At 36.3% G+C, this 18349-nt stretch overlaps 1 protein-coding gene across 2 annotated transcripts in view; it reads left to right on the forward strand.

The window, feature by feature from the left end:
- Positions 1-18349, forward strand: part of SCAPER (S-phase cyclin A associated protein in the ER) — a 410821-nt gene that overhangs the window by 91922 nt on the left and 300550 nt on the right. For both annotated transcript variants that reach the window (XM_043489284.1, XM_043489285.1), the window contains exons 7-8: positions 468-584; positions 4345-4505. In XM_043489284.1, coding sequence (XP_043345219.1) covers positions 468-584; positions 4345-4505 — 278 coding nt within the window. The remainder of the gene's footprint in view (positions 1-467; positions 585-4344; positions 4506-18349) is intronic.

Here is an 18349-nt window from a genome sequence, read left to right on the forward strand (position 1 = left end):
AGCAAAGAACAGTGAAATGTTTATGATGTTGCTCTTGTGGGTGAGGTAGAGGATGAATGTGTATTCTTCAGTTTAACCCTCAGCACTGTCTTTCTGTCTTGATCTCTGCTCTACACTGTTAGCTCTTCAACAACACTGGATACAAGTAGCCAAAATTAGTACCATTACCTTTTTAATGTGTTTATAGCTGGGTGTATGGAAGCTTTTAAAATATAAGTAGTTTATGTCATGTCTTTGTAACCCCCATAACCTGCTGTAGTGGATGGAAAATCCTGGACTATGCATCATCTGGAATTATTTACTGGTAATATGGTAAATAACTTTCTGATAGACAGTGTACCAAGGAAAAATTGTGATCTGCTTATGTTTTCATGCACTTAATAACAAAGAGAAAAGATTAGATTACCCTACCACCACTGCCGCCGCCTCTTTTCTCTTTTAATCTTCTGTGTGTCTTGAATTGGCAGACCGACTTCGTTGGCATGGGAAGTAAAGAAGATGTCCCCAGGACGTCATGTGATTCCAAGTCCGTCAACAGATAGAATAAATGTAACATCAAATGCTCGAAGAAGCTTAAATTTTGGGTGAGATGAACTCAAAAAAGGCTACTAAGACTTGCATTATAGTAAATAAATTTTTTGTGGATAATATACTTGTATTATAAAACTTGCATTTCACTATAAATATATGTTTTTGTTTATGTTTGATAAAAAGTTAAAATTCAGGAGAGTAAAGTTTTAACTTTTAGGAAGTATATTATGTTCAAACATAGGATCCCAAAGTTAAAACTCAGGAACATATTTCATGCTAAATGATTAGTAGCATGAATTGTCAATTTTACAACAGATGACCTAAATATATCATAAACTGTGTTATATATCATATGGACAGTAATATATCTATACATTATAATCTTATCAACAGTTTTATAATTGCTATTTTATGCAGTTGTCTTTTATATCACATAAGAGAAGACAAGAGTTATAAGAACAAATGTTTGTGTTGTCTTTTGTATTTACCTACATAGTTATTTACTTTTGGTGGTTCTTTTTATCTCTTCATGTGGATTCAGGTTACTGTCTAGTGGCCTATCATTCAACTGGAGCTGTCTTTAATATATCTTATTAGGCAGGTCTGCTGGTAGCAGTTCTTCCCAGGTTTTATTTATCTGAGAATATCTTAATTTATCTTTCAGTTTTTTGAAGGCTAGTTTTGCTCTACATAGAATTATTGATTGAGAGTTTTTCTGTTTTAGCACTTTGACTATGTCCTCTCACTGCCTCCTGGCTTCCATGGCTTCTGATGAGAGATAAGGTGTTCTTCTTTCATGAGATACCTCAGTTCACTCTTGGTGCTCTCAAGGTTCTCTCTTTGTCTTTGGTTTTCAATAGTCTGATTATGATGTATTTAGGTGTGGAGTTTGTAGAGCTTTTTTATATTTGAGGATAAATGTTTTTCATCAAATTTGGTAAATTTTTGTCCATTATTTCTACAGATACTCTTTCTGTCCCTTTTTCTCTCTCCTCTCTTCTGGAAATCCCACTCATACTGGGATTGTGTTACTCATGATGGTGTTCCACAGTTTTTGAGACTCTGTTCAAATTTCTGCAGTCATTTTTCTTTGTTTTTTGGGTTAGATAGTTTCAATTTATCTCTTTTTAAATTTGCTAATTCTTTATTTTGCAAGCTTAATTCTGCTGTTGAGCCCCTCTGGTGAATTTTTCATTTTCATTATTGTACTTTTCAACTCCAAAACACCTATGTAATTCTTTTTAAGTATTTATTTGTTTGTTTATTTGACTGCGATAGGTCTTAGTTGCAGCACGTGGGATCTTCAGTTGTGGTGTTTGGAGTCTACTTCCTTGACCAGGGATCGAACCTGAGCCCCGTGAATTGGGAGCACAGAATCTTAGCCACTAAACCACCAGGAAAGTCTCTGATTATTTTTCATATTTGATTTAATTTTTATTGATATCCTGTATTTGGTGAAACATTTTTCTCACACTTTATTTTTAGACATGGTTGTGTTTGTTCTTAAATATTCTTTGAACATATTTATAATAGCTCATTTAAAGTCTTTGTCTAGTAAGTCCAGTGTTCAGGCTTCCTTCAGGACTTGTTTTGGTTGCTTTTCTGTTGTGTGTCTGTGAGTAGGCTGTACTTTCCTGTTTCTTTGCGTGTCTTTTGTTAAACATTGGACATTTAAACAGTGTAGGGTGATGGCTCTGGAGAGCAGGGTGCTGCACTCGCCAGGTTTGTGTCACTGGTGGTGGTGGTTCTGCTACTGTCTGTTTGTTTACTACTCTCTTGAACTAGTCTTCTGGAGTCTGTGTTCTTTGTTGTTATAGTCACTAAGTCTCTACTTTGTTATCTTAGTTGTCAGCTAATGATTTGACAGAGATTTCCTTAAATGCCTTGAACCAATAAATCTCCTAGCTCTTTTCTAGTTTTATGTGTGATCAGCATGTCTTCAGTGCTCTGGAGTTTACAGTTCTAACTTTGCTCTTAATTCCTGCTTCCCCAGAGCCTCAAGGGCAGTCAGAGGTGAGAGATTAGAGCTGTTCCAGACCTTTCCTGAGTTTGCACACAACCCAGCGCATGTGTATGGTCTTTTTGATTTCCAGGAATGTATTAGAGCTTTTCAAAGTCCCCCATGGACTTCTCATTCTCCATCTTTGCCTTTTAAGTTAGCCTGTTTGCCCAAAATGCTGTTGATACCTCTGGCACCTATGATGTTGTTCGTGGAAGTTATCACTGTTGTTTTCCTTAAGTATCCATAGCAAAATTAGCTTTTAAAGATAAATATCTGTTTGGAGTCTAGTTCTTTAGAGTGGATCTTAACATGTGTAGTGTGAGGGTCAGTAGGTAGTTTGCTTGGTCAGTTATCTTGGTTCTGTTAAAACTTACCCTTTCTTCATGGCTTCTCATTGCTCCTGTCTCCATGTCCACAGTCAGTTTCATCTCCTGTTACTGCTGGGACTTGTATATATGTATATTATTATTAGATTTTCAGTGTGTTAAAATTTTTAATGTTTATCTTTTGTTCTTACACTATGACCTTCTTTAAGGCAAAATGTTTGTCATATTTTCTGTATCCCAAGCACCTAGCATTGTACTCAGCCCTTAGTAAGAGCTCATTAAGTGTTATTCAGTAGAATCAATTTTTTGCTTTAAATGAGATTATTAGATAATATTGCCCTAGGTGGACACCTAGGTTGATGAACTTTGGAGCCTTATAATAATTGAACTTTAGTGGAGTTGGGGAAAGATATATAAGCAAATAAAAGCAAATGTTTGTATATTCAAGCACCATTTTAAGAGAAATTCCCCTATAATGCATTCCATTGGTCTGTAGTGCAGAGAGTCTTGTATGGTGCATGGTTTATTTTAACACTGAAAGTCTTTAATGCATGCATAATAAAATTCTCATGTTGATCTTCATGTGTTGTATCATTGAATTAATTGACACCCTTTATTATCATCATAAAATTATAATAAAGCATGCTGAAAAACTGTGGCTTATAGGCAGACTTTAGTATATATACTCACTTCTCTTCTTACTGGTTGAGTTAATTGCTTTAGACTCTGCAGTTAGTTACCAAACTTGCTTATTTAAGTTGTCTGTATTTTAACTCATAACTTAAATATTAAGTAAACCACTAAAATATGAGTATAAAATGAGTCATTGTTTCTGTGAAAACTAAGATGAGTTTTTGGGAAGCTTTGATAAAGTGAATGGTTAAAGTTTTGCTGTCAAATGAGGAGTGGATAGGACAACTATAAAAGCTTGGAGAGATTATTAAAGTTGAGAAGAATTGTGTACTTAGATTATTTAATAGTTGTCCCTAAATTATCACTCCATTTCAAAAAACCCAAAATTGGACATTGTCAATGAGGCATCATACTTGAGGTTCATGTAAGAAATAATACACGTGAAAAACCCTGTTTTAATAGTGCCTGTGTTGATATATGGTCAAATTAACGGACATTCATATTATTAATAGATAAGAGTTTTAAATGAAAATAAAAAGTTAAGGGTATATGTGCAGGTATATGTGCATATTTTTTTAAGATTCTCCCTTTCACTGAGGTTTTCTTTTAAACTGAATTAGTGACAGCTTTTATATTATGTTTGTTCCCATACTATATGTTATGCTGGACTAATGAAGTATTAGTCCAGGATATTTATGAATACGTATGCCTTCAGTTGCTCTGATAGTATGTTATCCTGTATGTGTGGATATACATTCACACATATAATTCATTTAAAATTTAAATATACTAAGTATATACTTAAAATTTTAACCTATATTTATTTATTAAATTCAGTCATTTTCTCCATAGGGGTTCATCTGGCGCAGTGGCTGCTCCGCGCCTGGCTCCCACAGGTGTCAGCTGGGCTGACAAGGTGAAGGCTCATCATACAGGCTCTGCTGCTTCTTCAGATGTAGCACCTGCCCAGTCTTGCCCACCAGCGGCAGTGCAGAAGCCTTCCCGCAGAAACGGCAAGTGGTTCTGAATCAACCTTTTTATGCAGCAGATAAGTGGATTTATGTGGATCTATTTATTTTATTTGAAATTGGTCATAGTAGCATTATATATTTATCTGGGTGCATCATTTCTGTGATGTTAGGTTGCTTTAGTTAAAATCATAAAATAATCTTAAAAAACTATATGAAAACTTAGGAAGATCATTCTAGTCTCAAGTTTGAGATGTCTTTTGTCTCAAGTTTGAGATGTCTTTTGTCAATTCATTTATTAAGATCCTTTATAACTCTTTTGACTTAAAGTAGAAAAGAAATACAGTAGTTCATCCTCTACTTTAAAATATCATGCCAGTACTTCATTAATATTTAAATACTATTTAAATGCATTTCATTAATATTTTAAATACTGAAATAATATCCTGTTTATCTTTACTCATGTATCTTGTTTTCCATACCATCAGAATAAATAAAGGTCAAAAATAAATAGAAGGGCCATTATTCTAAAGATCCACCTTTATTTATTCCATAGGGGTTTTCAACATAAATTCAGGGTGGATTTTTTTAAATTTTCAGCTACATTAGGTCTTCATTGCTGTGCGTGGGCTTCCTCTAGTTGTGGCCATTTGGGGCAGCTACTCTTCATTGCGGTGTGCAGGCTTCTCATTGAGGTGACTTCTCTTGTTGCAGAGCACAGGCGCTAGGGTGCAGGCGCTAGGGTGCACGGGCTTCAGTAGTTGTGACCCATGTGCTCAGTACTTGTGGCACGTGGGCTTAGTTGCTCCACAGCATGTGGAATCTTTCTGGACCAGGGATTGAACCGGTGGCCCCTGCATTGCAAGGTGGATTCTTAACCACTGGACCAGCAGGGAAGCCCCGGGGTAGATTTTTTTTTATATATACATTTTTAGAGACTTGGATTTTAGAGTGATAGTAAGAAATAATGAATTTGTATTATGAGTTAGAGACAACTTGAGAATACGGCTTTCTTTTCTCTTTGATGAAAGATCTGTTTGGAGCTTTTTGGTTCATAAATGTTTTATTGGATATAACAAATGTAATGCAACAGCTTCATTACTGATATTGTGTTGTTTTTTCCATTTTGGTCTCAGTAAGATGTATTGGCTTGCTTCAAACATATGCCTTACTTTTATAGAATATATTGCCTGTGCTTTCTCTATTGAGAAAGTAGAAAATTGAGAGTAGGCATGAGTTCTTTCTTAGGAAAAGGTAGAAAAATGTATAATCATAAAGCTTAGTGTCTGTATCTTGAAAGGGTCTGAGAGAAATGTATTAAAAAATCAAAACCACAAGAAATTATATTGGGTTGGCCAAAAAGTTCATTTGGATTTTTCTGTAAGATGTTACAGATGTATCATAGTTTTGTTTAAAGCAGTATTTATGAGTGTGACTCATTTGGTTGAAGTGAAATGATTGATCTGAATTATGGCTAGACTGAAAAATAATATTGTTAATATACCAGGGAATTTTGTTTTTGGCCACTTTAGTTTTTCATTTCAGGGTTTTGCTGCACTGTTGTGCACTGTGAGCAAGCTCCGGGAGTTGGTGATGGACAGGGAAGCCTGGTGGTGCTGCAGTTCATGGGGTCACAAAGAGTTGGACACGACTGAGCAACTGAGCTGTGCACTGAATTATGGTGTATAACTTAAGTTTAATTTATAACTGCAGTAGCTATAATACTCAAGTTTTTAATAATATGCTATAAAGTTGGTTTTTGTTAAAGATGACAAAGTGAGCACAAACAGTTACCTTTACTTTGTCCCCAAACTCAACTGAAATGATATGGAAGGACTTAAAGAAAAAGAGACAGGAGAAGAGATGATATGAGCAAAATTTGGAAAGTTGGAAAGTAGAAAGACCAGTGGTGACATTTGAGTAAGCTAGCTGAATTCTCAGCTCTGAGAATGGGCAAAACTGTCAATGTCAGGCAATCCAATTTGTTCCATATAACTTCCAAAAGATCAAAAATTGGTGTGAGCAGGTATCTTTGGACGTGAGAGTATAGATAGGGATTATAAGTTAAGAAGAATCTTGAATCTTCCTCAATTCTTCATTACTCTGAATAGTAGGATGAGAGTAGATGTATCTTACTCACCCCACAAAATATTGGAGGTTCATTCTCTTGAGAAGGTACAGAAGATAGTATTTGACCCAAGGGATACCAGCTACATTGAAAGATGGGAGTATTGTATTGAAAATAAAGAAGTTAAGTGAAAGACTGTTCATAAAGTTAAGACGCCTCAATCTTTCTTCCTCTTCATACCCTCTCCTCCTACTGAACTGTGAGGTTTCCAGATCAAAAGAACCCATACCTGAGTAACTCATCCAGGTCTGGTATGCTGCTGCTGCTGCTAAGTCGCTTCAGTTGTGTCCGACTCTGTGTGATCCTATAGACGGCAGCCCACCAAGCTCCCCCATCCCTGGGATTATCCAGGCAAGAATACTCGAGTGGGTTGCCATTTCCTTCTCCAAGGCATGAATGTGAAAAGTGAAAGTGAAGTCGCTCAGTCATGTCCAACTCTTCATGACTCCATGGACTGCAGCCTACCAGGCTCTTCCGTCCATGGGATTTTCCAGGCAAGAGTACTGGAGTGGGGTGCCATTGCCTTCTCTGCAGATCTGGTATAGATCATGAGATACTGGTCTTTGAGGCTGATTCTATAATTGGATGAATGTCTGGTAGTTTTGGAAGACTTTGGCAATTTGAAGCTAGGTTGTGAATTGTAGTAGATTGTTGCGAAAATGGGTCTGGACAATTTCTCTCATCCATGTGCATGCATACCATTCCCACTGTCAAGTAGTAGAGTCTGTTTTTCTCCCCATAAGTCTTTGGTTGGTCCTGTGACTTGATATGATCAGTAGAATGTATGTGGAGTGACATTAGTAAATTCCCAGCGTACCTGGTAAAGAGTCCTTGCAGCGTCAGTTTTCTTGTTAGAAGCCAACTGCCCTGTAAAGAAGCCCAAGATAGGCTGCTGAATAATGAGAGACCATATGAAGAGAAAGTGGCCAGGGGAAGAACTATCTCAAGTCAGTAACTAATATCAAAACTGTAAGAATGTGGTGAGGCTATCATGCACTCTGATTTCAGTTGAATAACCCTAGCTCACACCACGTGGAGATGAGAAGAGTACCCTTTATACCTCCCCCACAAAAACTGAGCACTCTTCAGATTCCTGACTCAAAGACTTTCATGGAAATAAGATGATTAGTATTTTAAGATGTTAAGTTTTAGTTTTCTTATATAAAAATAGTTAATGAGACTATCCCCTATTTGAATAATAATAGGTTATAGAAAGATAAAGGAAGAAGCCATGAAATAATTAAAGAAACTTTTGTTTAACATGAAGATAATAAGCTTTAACCATAAGGGCCATTCATTAAATGTCCAGTATAATGGATGAAAGTAGAGTGACATCAAAATTTGTTGGGAAATTTATGAGTAATACCAATGATGAGAGGCTCTAAAAATAGAAAAGAATCAGTTTATATACAAATGACCAAGAATCAGAATTGATTCTGAATCAATAAAAAAAAATCAACTTTTGCAGAATTACCAGAAGCCACAAGAAAATTGAACAATGTCTTCAAAATTCTGGAGAAAGGTAATTTCAAAGCTAAAATCCTATGTCCAGCCAAATTATCCATTAGATGTGAGAGTCGATTAAAGACATTTCAAACATGCAAGGTCTTAACTTTTTTTTTTCCCACTTCATCAACACTGTCACTACTACAGACAAGAGGCAAAGGTAATAATTTTGTGGTGGTGATCCCAGGATGTTTGCAGTGTGCATGTCTAGGGAGCAACCAATCCAGATTTTTTTATGGTCACAGTGCTCTGTAAGAGAGGAATCCAAAAAGATAAGTGAAATTCTTAAAGCAGCTAATGTGGTTGCACATGTTAGAAGAGATTTAAAATTTTAAGAGACTTGGTATTGAATTAATTCTAAGTCAGTAGAAAATACTGAGGTTAAATCATGAAGAGATTCCAAAGTTCTATCACTTTATAGAATAGAAAAGAATATAAAGAAAATAAAGAAAATTTAAAAAAAAAAAGAAAAGAAATAGAATACAGAGAAGAGCATAAGAGGCACACACGTAAATGGAGTCTGTGAAGAGATGGAGTGAATGGTGCAAAAGCAACATTTGAGGAGGTAATAATCACTGAAGATTTTCCCAAACTGCAAAAGACATAAAAGTCTTATATTCAAGAAATGCTGTAAACCTCTAAGTAGGAAAAATACAAAATAAATCTCATCTAGATGCAATATACTAAAAATACTAAAAAAAAAATACTAGAAAATCTTTGCAAATAATCAGAGTTTAAAAAAAAAAAGACTTTTCAAAGGAGCAACAGTAAACTCATAGCAGATAAAAGCCAGATGAGAGTAGAATGATATCTTTAAAGGGGCTGAAAGAAAATAACTGGCAAGATAAAATTCTACATCCAGCAAAAATAACCTTCAAAATGAAGGTGACATAAAGGTAATTCTAGATAAATAAAAAACAAGAGAATTTGTAATTAGCAGACTTACACTGAAAGAAATGCTGCAGAGCTCCTCAGGTGGCACGTAAATGATCCTAGATAGAAACCCCAAAATACGCGAAGGAATGAAGAACACTGGAAGGAGCAGACATGTAGATAACATTACATGTGTATTGACTGTATGGAACAATGTCTTGTGGAGCTTGACATGTATGTAGAATGAAAATTCATGACAATAATTCAAAAGATAAGAGCAGAAAAATGGAGTTTATATTATCTAGGTTCTAGCATTATCTGCTGCTGCTGCTGCTAAGTCGCTTCAGTCGTGTCCGACTCTGTGCGACCCCATAGATGGCAGCCCACCAGGCTCCGCCGTCCCTGGGATTCTCCAGGCAAGAACACTGGAGTGGGTTGCCATTTCCTTCTCCAATGCATGAAAGTGAACTAGCATTATCTAGGAAGTTACAAAATAATTTGTATTAGATATAAGTCAAGGATGTGTTATAAACTCAAGAAAGCAAAAAAGGAGAATAAAAGAATGTTCAACTAATAATCCTTTTGATTAATCCAGAAGAAAACCAGAGAAGAGGAAAAAAGAAACACAAAACAGATAAGACAAATAAAAAACAAACTGTAGTGTATTAGAAGTAAATGCAGTTCTATCAGTCCCTACATTAAATATAAATGGTCTAAATACTAAATTTTAAAAACAAAAATTATAAAGCCATATTAAAAAAATAAACCCGTATTCTACTTACAAGAGATGTGCCTTCCATATGAAGACATGGAAAAGTCAAAAGAAAAAGACAGGGAAAGATGAAAGATATTCTATACATACCCTATTCAAATCAAAACTAGTATTTTTAGAATAACCAGACAAAATGGAGTAGATAGGAAGCATTTTAAAGAGAGATTTTTTTTTTTTTAAGTACTAAAGAGTCATCTCATCAGAAAGATAAAGTAATTCTAAATTGCTTTAGACATAAACATGTATATATACATATCTTTAAAACATATAAAGCAAAACCAGGCAGGAGTGAAAGGAAAAATTGAAAAAAGTCTATATTTATACTGGGAGATTTTAACATAACTATCTCAACTGATAGTATATATAGATAAAGATCAGTAAATATAAAAATATCCAAACAACTTGATTAGTTAACTTTATGTAATTGATACATCTGACAAATAATGCTTTCTCTTTTCCATTCCGATGGACTCTTTTCCATTTCAGTCTGGAAACTTTTTATTGATATGTATTTTAGTTATTGCACTAATCCTCTGTTCTATTTCTAATCCATATTTTCTTGAATATATTAATAACAGCTATTTAGAAATTTTGTGTCAGAGAAGTAAAATGTCAGAACTATCCATGGATTTGTTACTTTGAAAAACATTTTTGGGGAGTTTTCGGGTTTTTGTTGTTCATTTATTATTCAGTTATTTTATTAGTATGCAGCTATATTTAATTGAGTGTTTAACATTGTGTAGTAAAAGTTACAGGGGCTTTTTCTAAAAATGTATTTTTTTTATGGCAAAAGAGAACAAACAGAGCACCTTAATCCTGTCAGGGTTGCCTTGAGGTTTTATTAAAGTTGATATGTTTTAGTTTTTTCTTGTTCCTTTTGGGGTCTTAACTAAAAACCTGGGGTGTTTGCCAAGACCACTTCATTCCTGAATTCCAGCTTTTGTTTCCTCAGCACCGTACAGTTGCTACAATATCTGCTTAGCTCGTTAGCACCCCAGCTGCTGTTTTCTGGATTTCTTGGAGTCTTGCCTTGTATATGCAAAGCTTAGCAGTTGTCAGACTTCTTAAGGGAAGATTGAATGCAGATTTTTTTTGGCTTACTCTTCTTCAGTTCCCAGGTCTCCATGATTATTTTTCCTTGACGTCCCAGTTGCTTTAGAGTCAATGAACTCCAGTATCTGTCTGAGCTAGATAGGACTGGTGGTTTCTGCAAGGAGTCACTTTGCCTGCACTGTGAATTCCAGCAGTCTTCAGGGAAAATTCTAGGGTGAATGTGGATCTCATATTGTTGCCTCTTTTCTCAGGAATTGTAATTCCTCAAATCTTGCCTATATTGGTTGCTTTCTGGTGCCTTTAAATAGTTCATTTATATATTTTGTCTAGCTCTTGTAGTTGTGTTTGACAGGAAGATTAATTTTAATACAGGCTACTTACTTTCTTATGGCTGTAACTATAAATTGAAATACATATTCAAGCACACATGGAACATTTATCAAAATTGACACATGCTGAGCCATTAAACGTTTCAACAGCTGTTGGATGATTGAACTCATTCTGTCTGAACACGGTGGAATGAAGCTAGAAATTAATTGTAAAAAGACAGCCATGCAATTCTCAAATTTTTGTAACTTTGGAATATATTTCTGAAAAGTCCACAAGTCAGGGAAGAAGTCATGATGAAAGTAGAAAGAAAAATGAACATTTAAAAATCTTTGGGTCTGGTTAAAGCTATGCTTTGAGGAAAATTTCTAGCCTCAATTATACCAGCTAGAAAGGAGGAAAACCTATAATCCACATTTTGTCCATCTCAAGAAATTAGAAAAAAACAAGTTAGACCCAAGGAACATGGAAGGAAAAGGTTTATAGGTGAGAACACAGAGAAATTAACAAAGCCAAAATGTAGTTATTAAAATAGACTAATAAAATTAACAGATTTCTAGTAATAGCAAGAAAAAGAGGAGACAAGGCCTAGTACCAGGAATGAAATAAGGACATTGTTAGAGATCCCACAAATATTAAAATTATGACCAATATTATACACTAAACTTAGAAAGTTAGAAGAAATTGATAAATACTTGAAAAATATAACAAAAATTGCATAGCAAGAATTAGAAAAACTTGAAGGAACTTATAAGTCTAAAAGAGAATATGGGTTAATAATGAAGCATTTTTTCATAAAGAAAATTCCAGGTCACGATGGCTTCACCTGTGAAGTCTTCCAAAGATTTTAGGTAAAGATAGCTTCAATCTTAAAGAAACTCTTCCTCAGAATAAAAGAGAGATCATTTTATAACCTTAATATCAAAACCTAAAAGGATATTACAATAAAGCAACATTTTATCTTGAACATTGAACAAAATATTAGTGAATTAAATATGGTGATAAATAAAAATAATAACAAAAAACAGGTTAAGATTATCCCAGTGCTTTTGAAATTATTGGTTGTATTGACTTGAATTTTGTACTACTTTATTAATGACATTTGTGAAAATTCTGGAGTGTAAAAATGGTGGTGTGAAATATAGTTTTGAGCTTTGGGCACATCTCTAAAATTATTTTAAGTATTTAGAAGTTCTCTGATAGTTTAAACAATGATTTACTGTTTTTAAGAAGTATCCTTATTTATGGGAATGATTTTTCGATATAGTTTTTACTGAAATTTTCATTAAAAATGTAATTTGTCCACAACTAATTTCCTAGTGTTTAATAGACTTGTGTTATAGTTTCTATTTTGATATACTCTTCTTTTGAATTGCTTCATTTATTTCAGGTTTTTAAAAAAATTGCGTGATAATGTTTGTATTGGCCATCTTATTGGTTACTGGATTAGGTCCAAGTTTTAAGCAGTATTTTTTTCTATAAGGAAGGTTTCAAAAAGGGCTGTTTTTCTTTATAAAGTAATTAATCATAGTGTTCCTAAGGGTGAGCCAGTTAAATTATCTGGAATCAAAAATCTTTTGTTAAACTTAATTTCATAATTTAGTTGTTTTTTTCTTTTTGTATATTTGATTTTTATGAGGTTGATTTTATAATTTTTCTTTATATATACATATATATACTTAAAGTATAGAACAGAGATAAATAAATTTTTAAAGAGTTAAACATGGATTAAAATTGAATACGACTGGACGGTATATGATTTAAGGTATTACTAGTAATTTTGTTGGTTATGTTAGTGATGTTGTTATATTTTTAAAATTCTGTCTCTTAAAGACACATACTAGGTTTCCCTGGTGGCTCAGGGGTAAAAATTCTGCCTGCCAATGTAGGAGACACAGGTTTTGATCCCTGATCGGGGAAGATCCCACATGCTGCAGAGCAACTAAGCCTCTGTGTCACAACTGTTTGAGCCTGTGATCCAGAGCCCACGTGCCTCAACTATTGAAGCCACATACGCCCTTCTCTTGAGCTCCACAAGAGAAGCCACTGCAGTGAGAAACCAGTGCACCACAACGAAAGAGATACTGCTCACTACAACTGGAGAAGAGCTTGCATGGCACAAAGAGCCAGCAAAACCAGACAGAAAAAAACCCAATGCTTTAAAAAAGTACATTAGAAAAAAGGACACATACTGAATATTTCCAAGAGAAGTGATGTTTCTAGGATTTGTTTTAAAATATTACAGGGCTTCCCTGGTGGCTCTGTGGTAAAAAAAAATCTGCCTTCCAAAGCAAGAGACACAGGTTTGATCCCTGATTTGGGATGGTCCCACATGCTGCCGAGCAGCTAAGCCCATGCACCACAACTCCGGAGCCTGTGCTCTAGAGCCTGAAGCCACAACTCCTGAACCCACGGGCTACAGCTGCCGAGACTCCGACACCCTAGTGCTTATGCTCCACAAGAAGAGAAGCCACACCAGTGAGAAACCCAGGTACCTCAACTAGAGAGTAACCCCTGCTCTCCACAACTGGAGAAAACCTTCACAGCAATGAAGACCTAGGACTGCCAAAAATAAATAAAATTTCAAAAAATATCTCAGAAAAAACAATAGGGAAGAAGAAATGAAATAAGAGCAGGAGAATGTTGATAATTATTGAAGCTTAATGATTAGAGCAGGGAGTTCATAATACTATTTTCTGTGTACTGTATTTGAAAATCTTCATAATAAAATATATAAATATAATAAATAATAAAATAATGAAAAAATAGTAAAAAGTTTAAGAAAACAACAAAAAATCTAAGTGTGCTTTCCCCTTGCAGATTTCAAAATGCAGATTTTTCAAATAAAAGATTACAGGTTCCATCTAGTCCTTATTTTAAAGTATAAATAAATGTAGTAACATAGTCACAATATTTAAGCAATAAGATAATGATTAATATACTAGTCACAGGAATGAGCATTTTGTAAGTATTTTTTTCCCTTGAAATAAAATACCTTCCACGTAGTGAATCATATAATGGCACGGCCTATTGTTTGGTCGCTCAGTTGTGTCCGACTCTTTGTGACCCCATGGACTGTAGCATACCAGGCTTCCCTGTCCTTCACCATCTCCTGGAGCTTGCTCAAACTCATGTCCATTGAGTCGGTGATGCCATCCAACCATCTCATCCTCTGTCATCCCCTTCTCCTCCTGCCTTCAGTCTTTCCCAACATCAGGGTCTTTTCTAGTGAGTCAGCTCTTTGCATCAGGTGTCCAAAGTATTGGAGCTTTAGCTTCAGCATTGGGCCTTCCAGTGAATATTCAGGATTTACTTCCTCTAGGATTGACTAGTTTGATCTGCTTTCAGTCCAAGGGACTCTCAAGAGTCTTCTCCAACACCACGGTTCAAAAGTATCAATTCCTCGGCATTCAGCTTTCTTTATAGTCCAGCTCTCACATCCATACATGACTAAAGGAAAAACCATAGCTTTGACTAGACAGACCTTTGTTGGCAAAGTAATGTCTCTGCTTTTTAATATGCTGTCTAGGTTGGTCATAACTTTCCTTCCAAGGAGTAAGCGTCTTTTAATTTCATGGCTGCAGTCATCATCTGCAGTGATTTTGGAGCCCCCAAAAATAGTCAGCCTGTTTCCACTGTTTCCCCATCTATTTGCCATGAAGTGATGGGACCGGATTCCATATCTTAGTTTTCTGAATATTAAGCTTTAAGCCAACTGTTTCACTCTCCTGTTTCACGTTCATCAAGAGGCGCTTTAGTTCTTCTTCTCTTTCTGCCATAAGGGTGGTATCATCTGCATATCTGAGGTTATTGATATATCTCTCTGCAATCTTGATTCCAGAAAAGCTTCTTCCAGCCCAGCATTTCTCATGATGTACTCTGCATAAAAGTGAAATAAGCATGGTGACAATATACAGCCTTGACGTATTCCTTTTCCTATTTGGAACCAGTCTGTTGTTCCATTTCCAGTTATAACTGTATGCTTTTGTTTTATTATCTAGTATGCCACTCTGGGTCTTTTGGTTGGAGAATTTGGTCCATGTTCTTCTTTTTAAAACTTATTTAGTTTCTCTTTAGGGAATTTCCTTTGGTCATCCTTTAAGGGCCAGTTTGCTAGTGACACATTTGCTTAGTTTTCTTTTCATCTGAGAACGCCTTATTTATTCTTCATTCCTGAAGCATAGTTTCACTGATTATAGAATTTGCGATTGATAATTCTTTCAGTCCTTGAAAGTTGTGCCATTTCCTCCGGGCCTTCAGTGTTTCAGAAGAGAAATTTGCTGTCGTTAAAACTGATGTTCTGCTATAGATAATTTATCTTTTCCCTATGGCTTCTTGTCCCCCCCCCCACGGCTTCTTTTAGGAATTTTTCTTTGTTTTTTGTTTTCAGAGGTTTCATTATGATGTGTTTTAGCATCAGTTTCTTTGGATTTCTTAGTTCTCTTAGTTTTATATCTTTTTAGTTCCTTTAGTTTTATATCTTTCACTAAGTTTGGAAAGTGTTTATTCGTTCTCTTCTGTGCCCCCACTGACACAAGGGAGGGGCAGCGTGAAGGGAGGACTGAGTCCTGACTTACCTGTGTGAGGTGGGGTGGAATCTTAGCTTTCTGATGGGTCCTGCTGGCGTCATCACAGGTGAGATGGGATTCATGTGCTAAGTAAATGTGTCTTCTACTAATTTACTCTGTGGCAATGATGTTGGTGAGGGTGAAAGCTCAGCTTTCTATATGGGACCTGCCAACACTGCGGGTGAGGGAGATCAGAATATTGACTCATTCTGTGTGTCTTTGATGTTGGATGAAGGTAGAGGCTGTGCCCAGCATCGGACTCTTATGACTGTGCGTGGGGCAGATCAGTGTCTACCACTTCTGACTCTCACTACCTCATTAAGTCTCACTGCTGCTCAGTGGGTGTGAAAGTTCAGTTTCCCACTGACACTAGGGTTGGGGAAAAGTAGAGTGCTGACTAACTCCAGCTCCTACTGCCTTGTTTAATGTCATTTGGAGGGAGAAACTCAGCTCACTCTTCAACTTTGCTGACACTGTTTTGGTGAGGGAGTTGGACCATCTGTTTCTACCACATGAGCAATGGAAGTTCAACTCTCGACTTAGCCCTATTGAAACCATAAGGTGCAAGTTTTCCACTGATGCTTGGCTGAATAGAACAAGGATTGCCAAAATGATTATTTTCTTAGGTCATCGTTTCCTCTGCCTTTCAGCTTGGCAAAACAAGCTTTGCTGATGCCTGTTTTGTCTGTATCATTTGTTCTTTCTGGGTTGGAGGCCTCTGTACCATCCTGTCATGTATAGAAAGCAATTAGGAAACACAGAGAACTCATTGCTATGCTGCTTTTAACTCCCAGGGTCCCTAGGCAGTCCACCTATCTCTTTCTGTCTTTTAAAATCTTCCTGTGCTTATTTTGTGTGTTTTTCCAGAGTTCTTAGTTGTAAGAAAGAGGACCTGGAAATGCAAGTCAGGCTACTCCATCTTGGCCAGAACTAGATATCTTCATGTTGACACACTACATTTTAGCCTATAAACTTAAAAATTATGGCTATTAACTGTATAGGTGTATACCTCAGGTTGTGACATTTTGAAACGTAGTAGAAGATTCATATTTATTTTAGGCTATTTTGCTCTGTGTCTTTGGACATAGGCCCTCATTTTTTTATGTGTATGGTAAAATACTGAACTAGGTCCTCGAGTGTTCATTCAATTAACATTCTATAATCTTATGATCATTAAAATAGTTTTTTTTTCCTTTTTTGCTAAGTCAGTGTATACTTTTGATACTAAGGGGAAAAGTACTTGAACTTTGGAGGTAGGCCTATGTTTGGATTCTAAAAGATGGAGAGGCAGTTTTTACATATCCATTAGACCATTGACATCAGAACTGATTTGCCTGGACTTACATGTTGGCTTTACCTTTTGTCTCAGTTTCCTCATTGGTAATATGGGAATGATAGTACTGATCTTAGGGGAAGATTAAGAGTTATATCTAAGGCACTTATAACAGTGGTAGCACATAGTAAACATTCAGTTCAGTTCAGTTGCTCAGTCGTGTCCGACTCTTTGCAACCCCGTGGACCACAGCACACCAGGCCTCCCTGTCTATCACTAACTCCCGGAGCTTACTCAAACTCATGTCCATTGAGTCGGTGATGCCATCCAACTGTCTCATCCTCTGTTGTCCCCTTCTCCTCCCACCTTCAATCTTTCCCAGCATCAAGGTCTTTCCAGTGAGTCAGTTCTTCACATCAGGTGGCCAAAGTTTTGGAGTTTCAGCTTTAGCATCAGTCCTTCCAATGAATATTCAGGACTGATTTCCTTTAGGATGGACTGGTTGGATCTCCTTGCAGTCCAAGAGACTCTCAAGAGTCTTTTCCAACATCACAGTTCAAATGCATCAATTCTTCACCTCTCAGCTTTCCTTATAGTTCAACTGTCATATCCATACATGACTACAGGAAAAGCCATAGCTTTGAGTAGACAGACCTTTGTTGGGAAAGTAATGTCTCTGCTTTTTAATATGCTGTCTAGGTTGGTCATAGCTTTTCTTCCAAGGAGCAAGTGCTTTTTAATTTCACGGCTGCAGTCACCATCTGCAGTGACTTTTTTAGCCCAAGAAAATAAAGTCTCTCACTGTTTCCATTGTTTCCCCATCTATCTGCCATGAAGTGATGGGACCGGATGCCATGATCTTAGTTTTCTGAATGTTGAATTTTACGCCATCTTTTTCACTCTTCTCTTTCACTTTCATCAAGAGGCTCTTTAGTTCTTCGCTTTCTGTCATGGAAAACTAACCAAACTGACCACATGGACCACAGCCTTGTCTAACTCAGTGAAACTATGAACCATGCCATGTAGAGCTACCCAAGATAGACAGGTCATGGTGGAGAGTTCTGACAAAACGTGGTCCACTGGAGAAGCGAATGGCAAACCACTTCAGTATTCTTGCCTTGAGAACACCATGGAGAGCATGAAAAGGCAAAAAGATAGGACACTGAAAAATGAACTCCCTAGGCTGGTAGGTACCTAATATGCTACTGGAGATCAGTGGAGAAATAACTCCAGAAAGAGTGAAGAGATGGACCCAAAGCAAAAACAGTACCCAGTTGTGGATGTGACTGGTGATAGAAGTTAAGTCTGATGCTGTAAAGAGCAATACTGCATAGGACCCTGGACTGTTAGGTCCATGAATCAAGGCAAATTGGGAGTGGTCAAACAGGA

Source organism: Cervus canadensis, chromosome 17 (genome assembly GCF_019320065.1).
Source record: "Cervus canadensis isolate Bull #8, Minnesota chromosome 17, ASM1932006v1, whole genome shotgun sequence".
Classification (NCBI taxonomy): domain Eukaryota; kingdom Metazoa; phylum Chordata; class Mammalia; order Artiodactyla; family Cervidae; genus Cervus; species Cervus canadensis.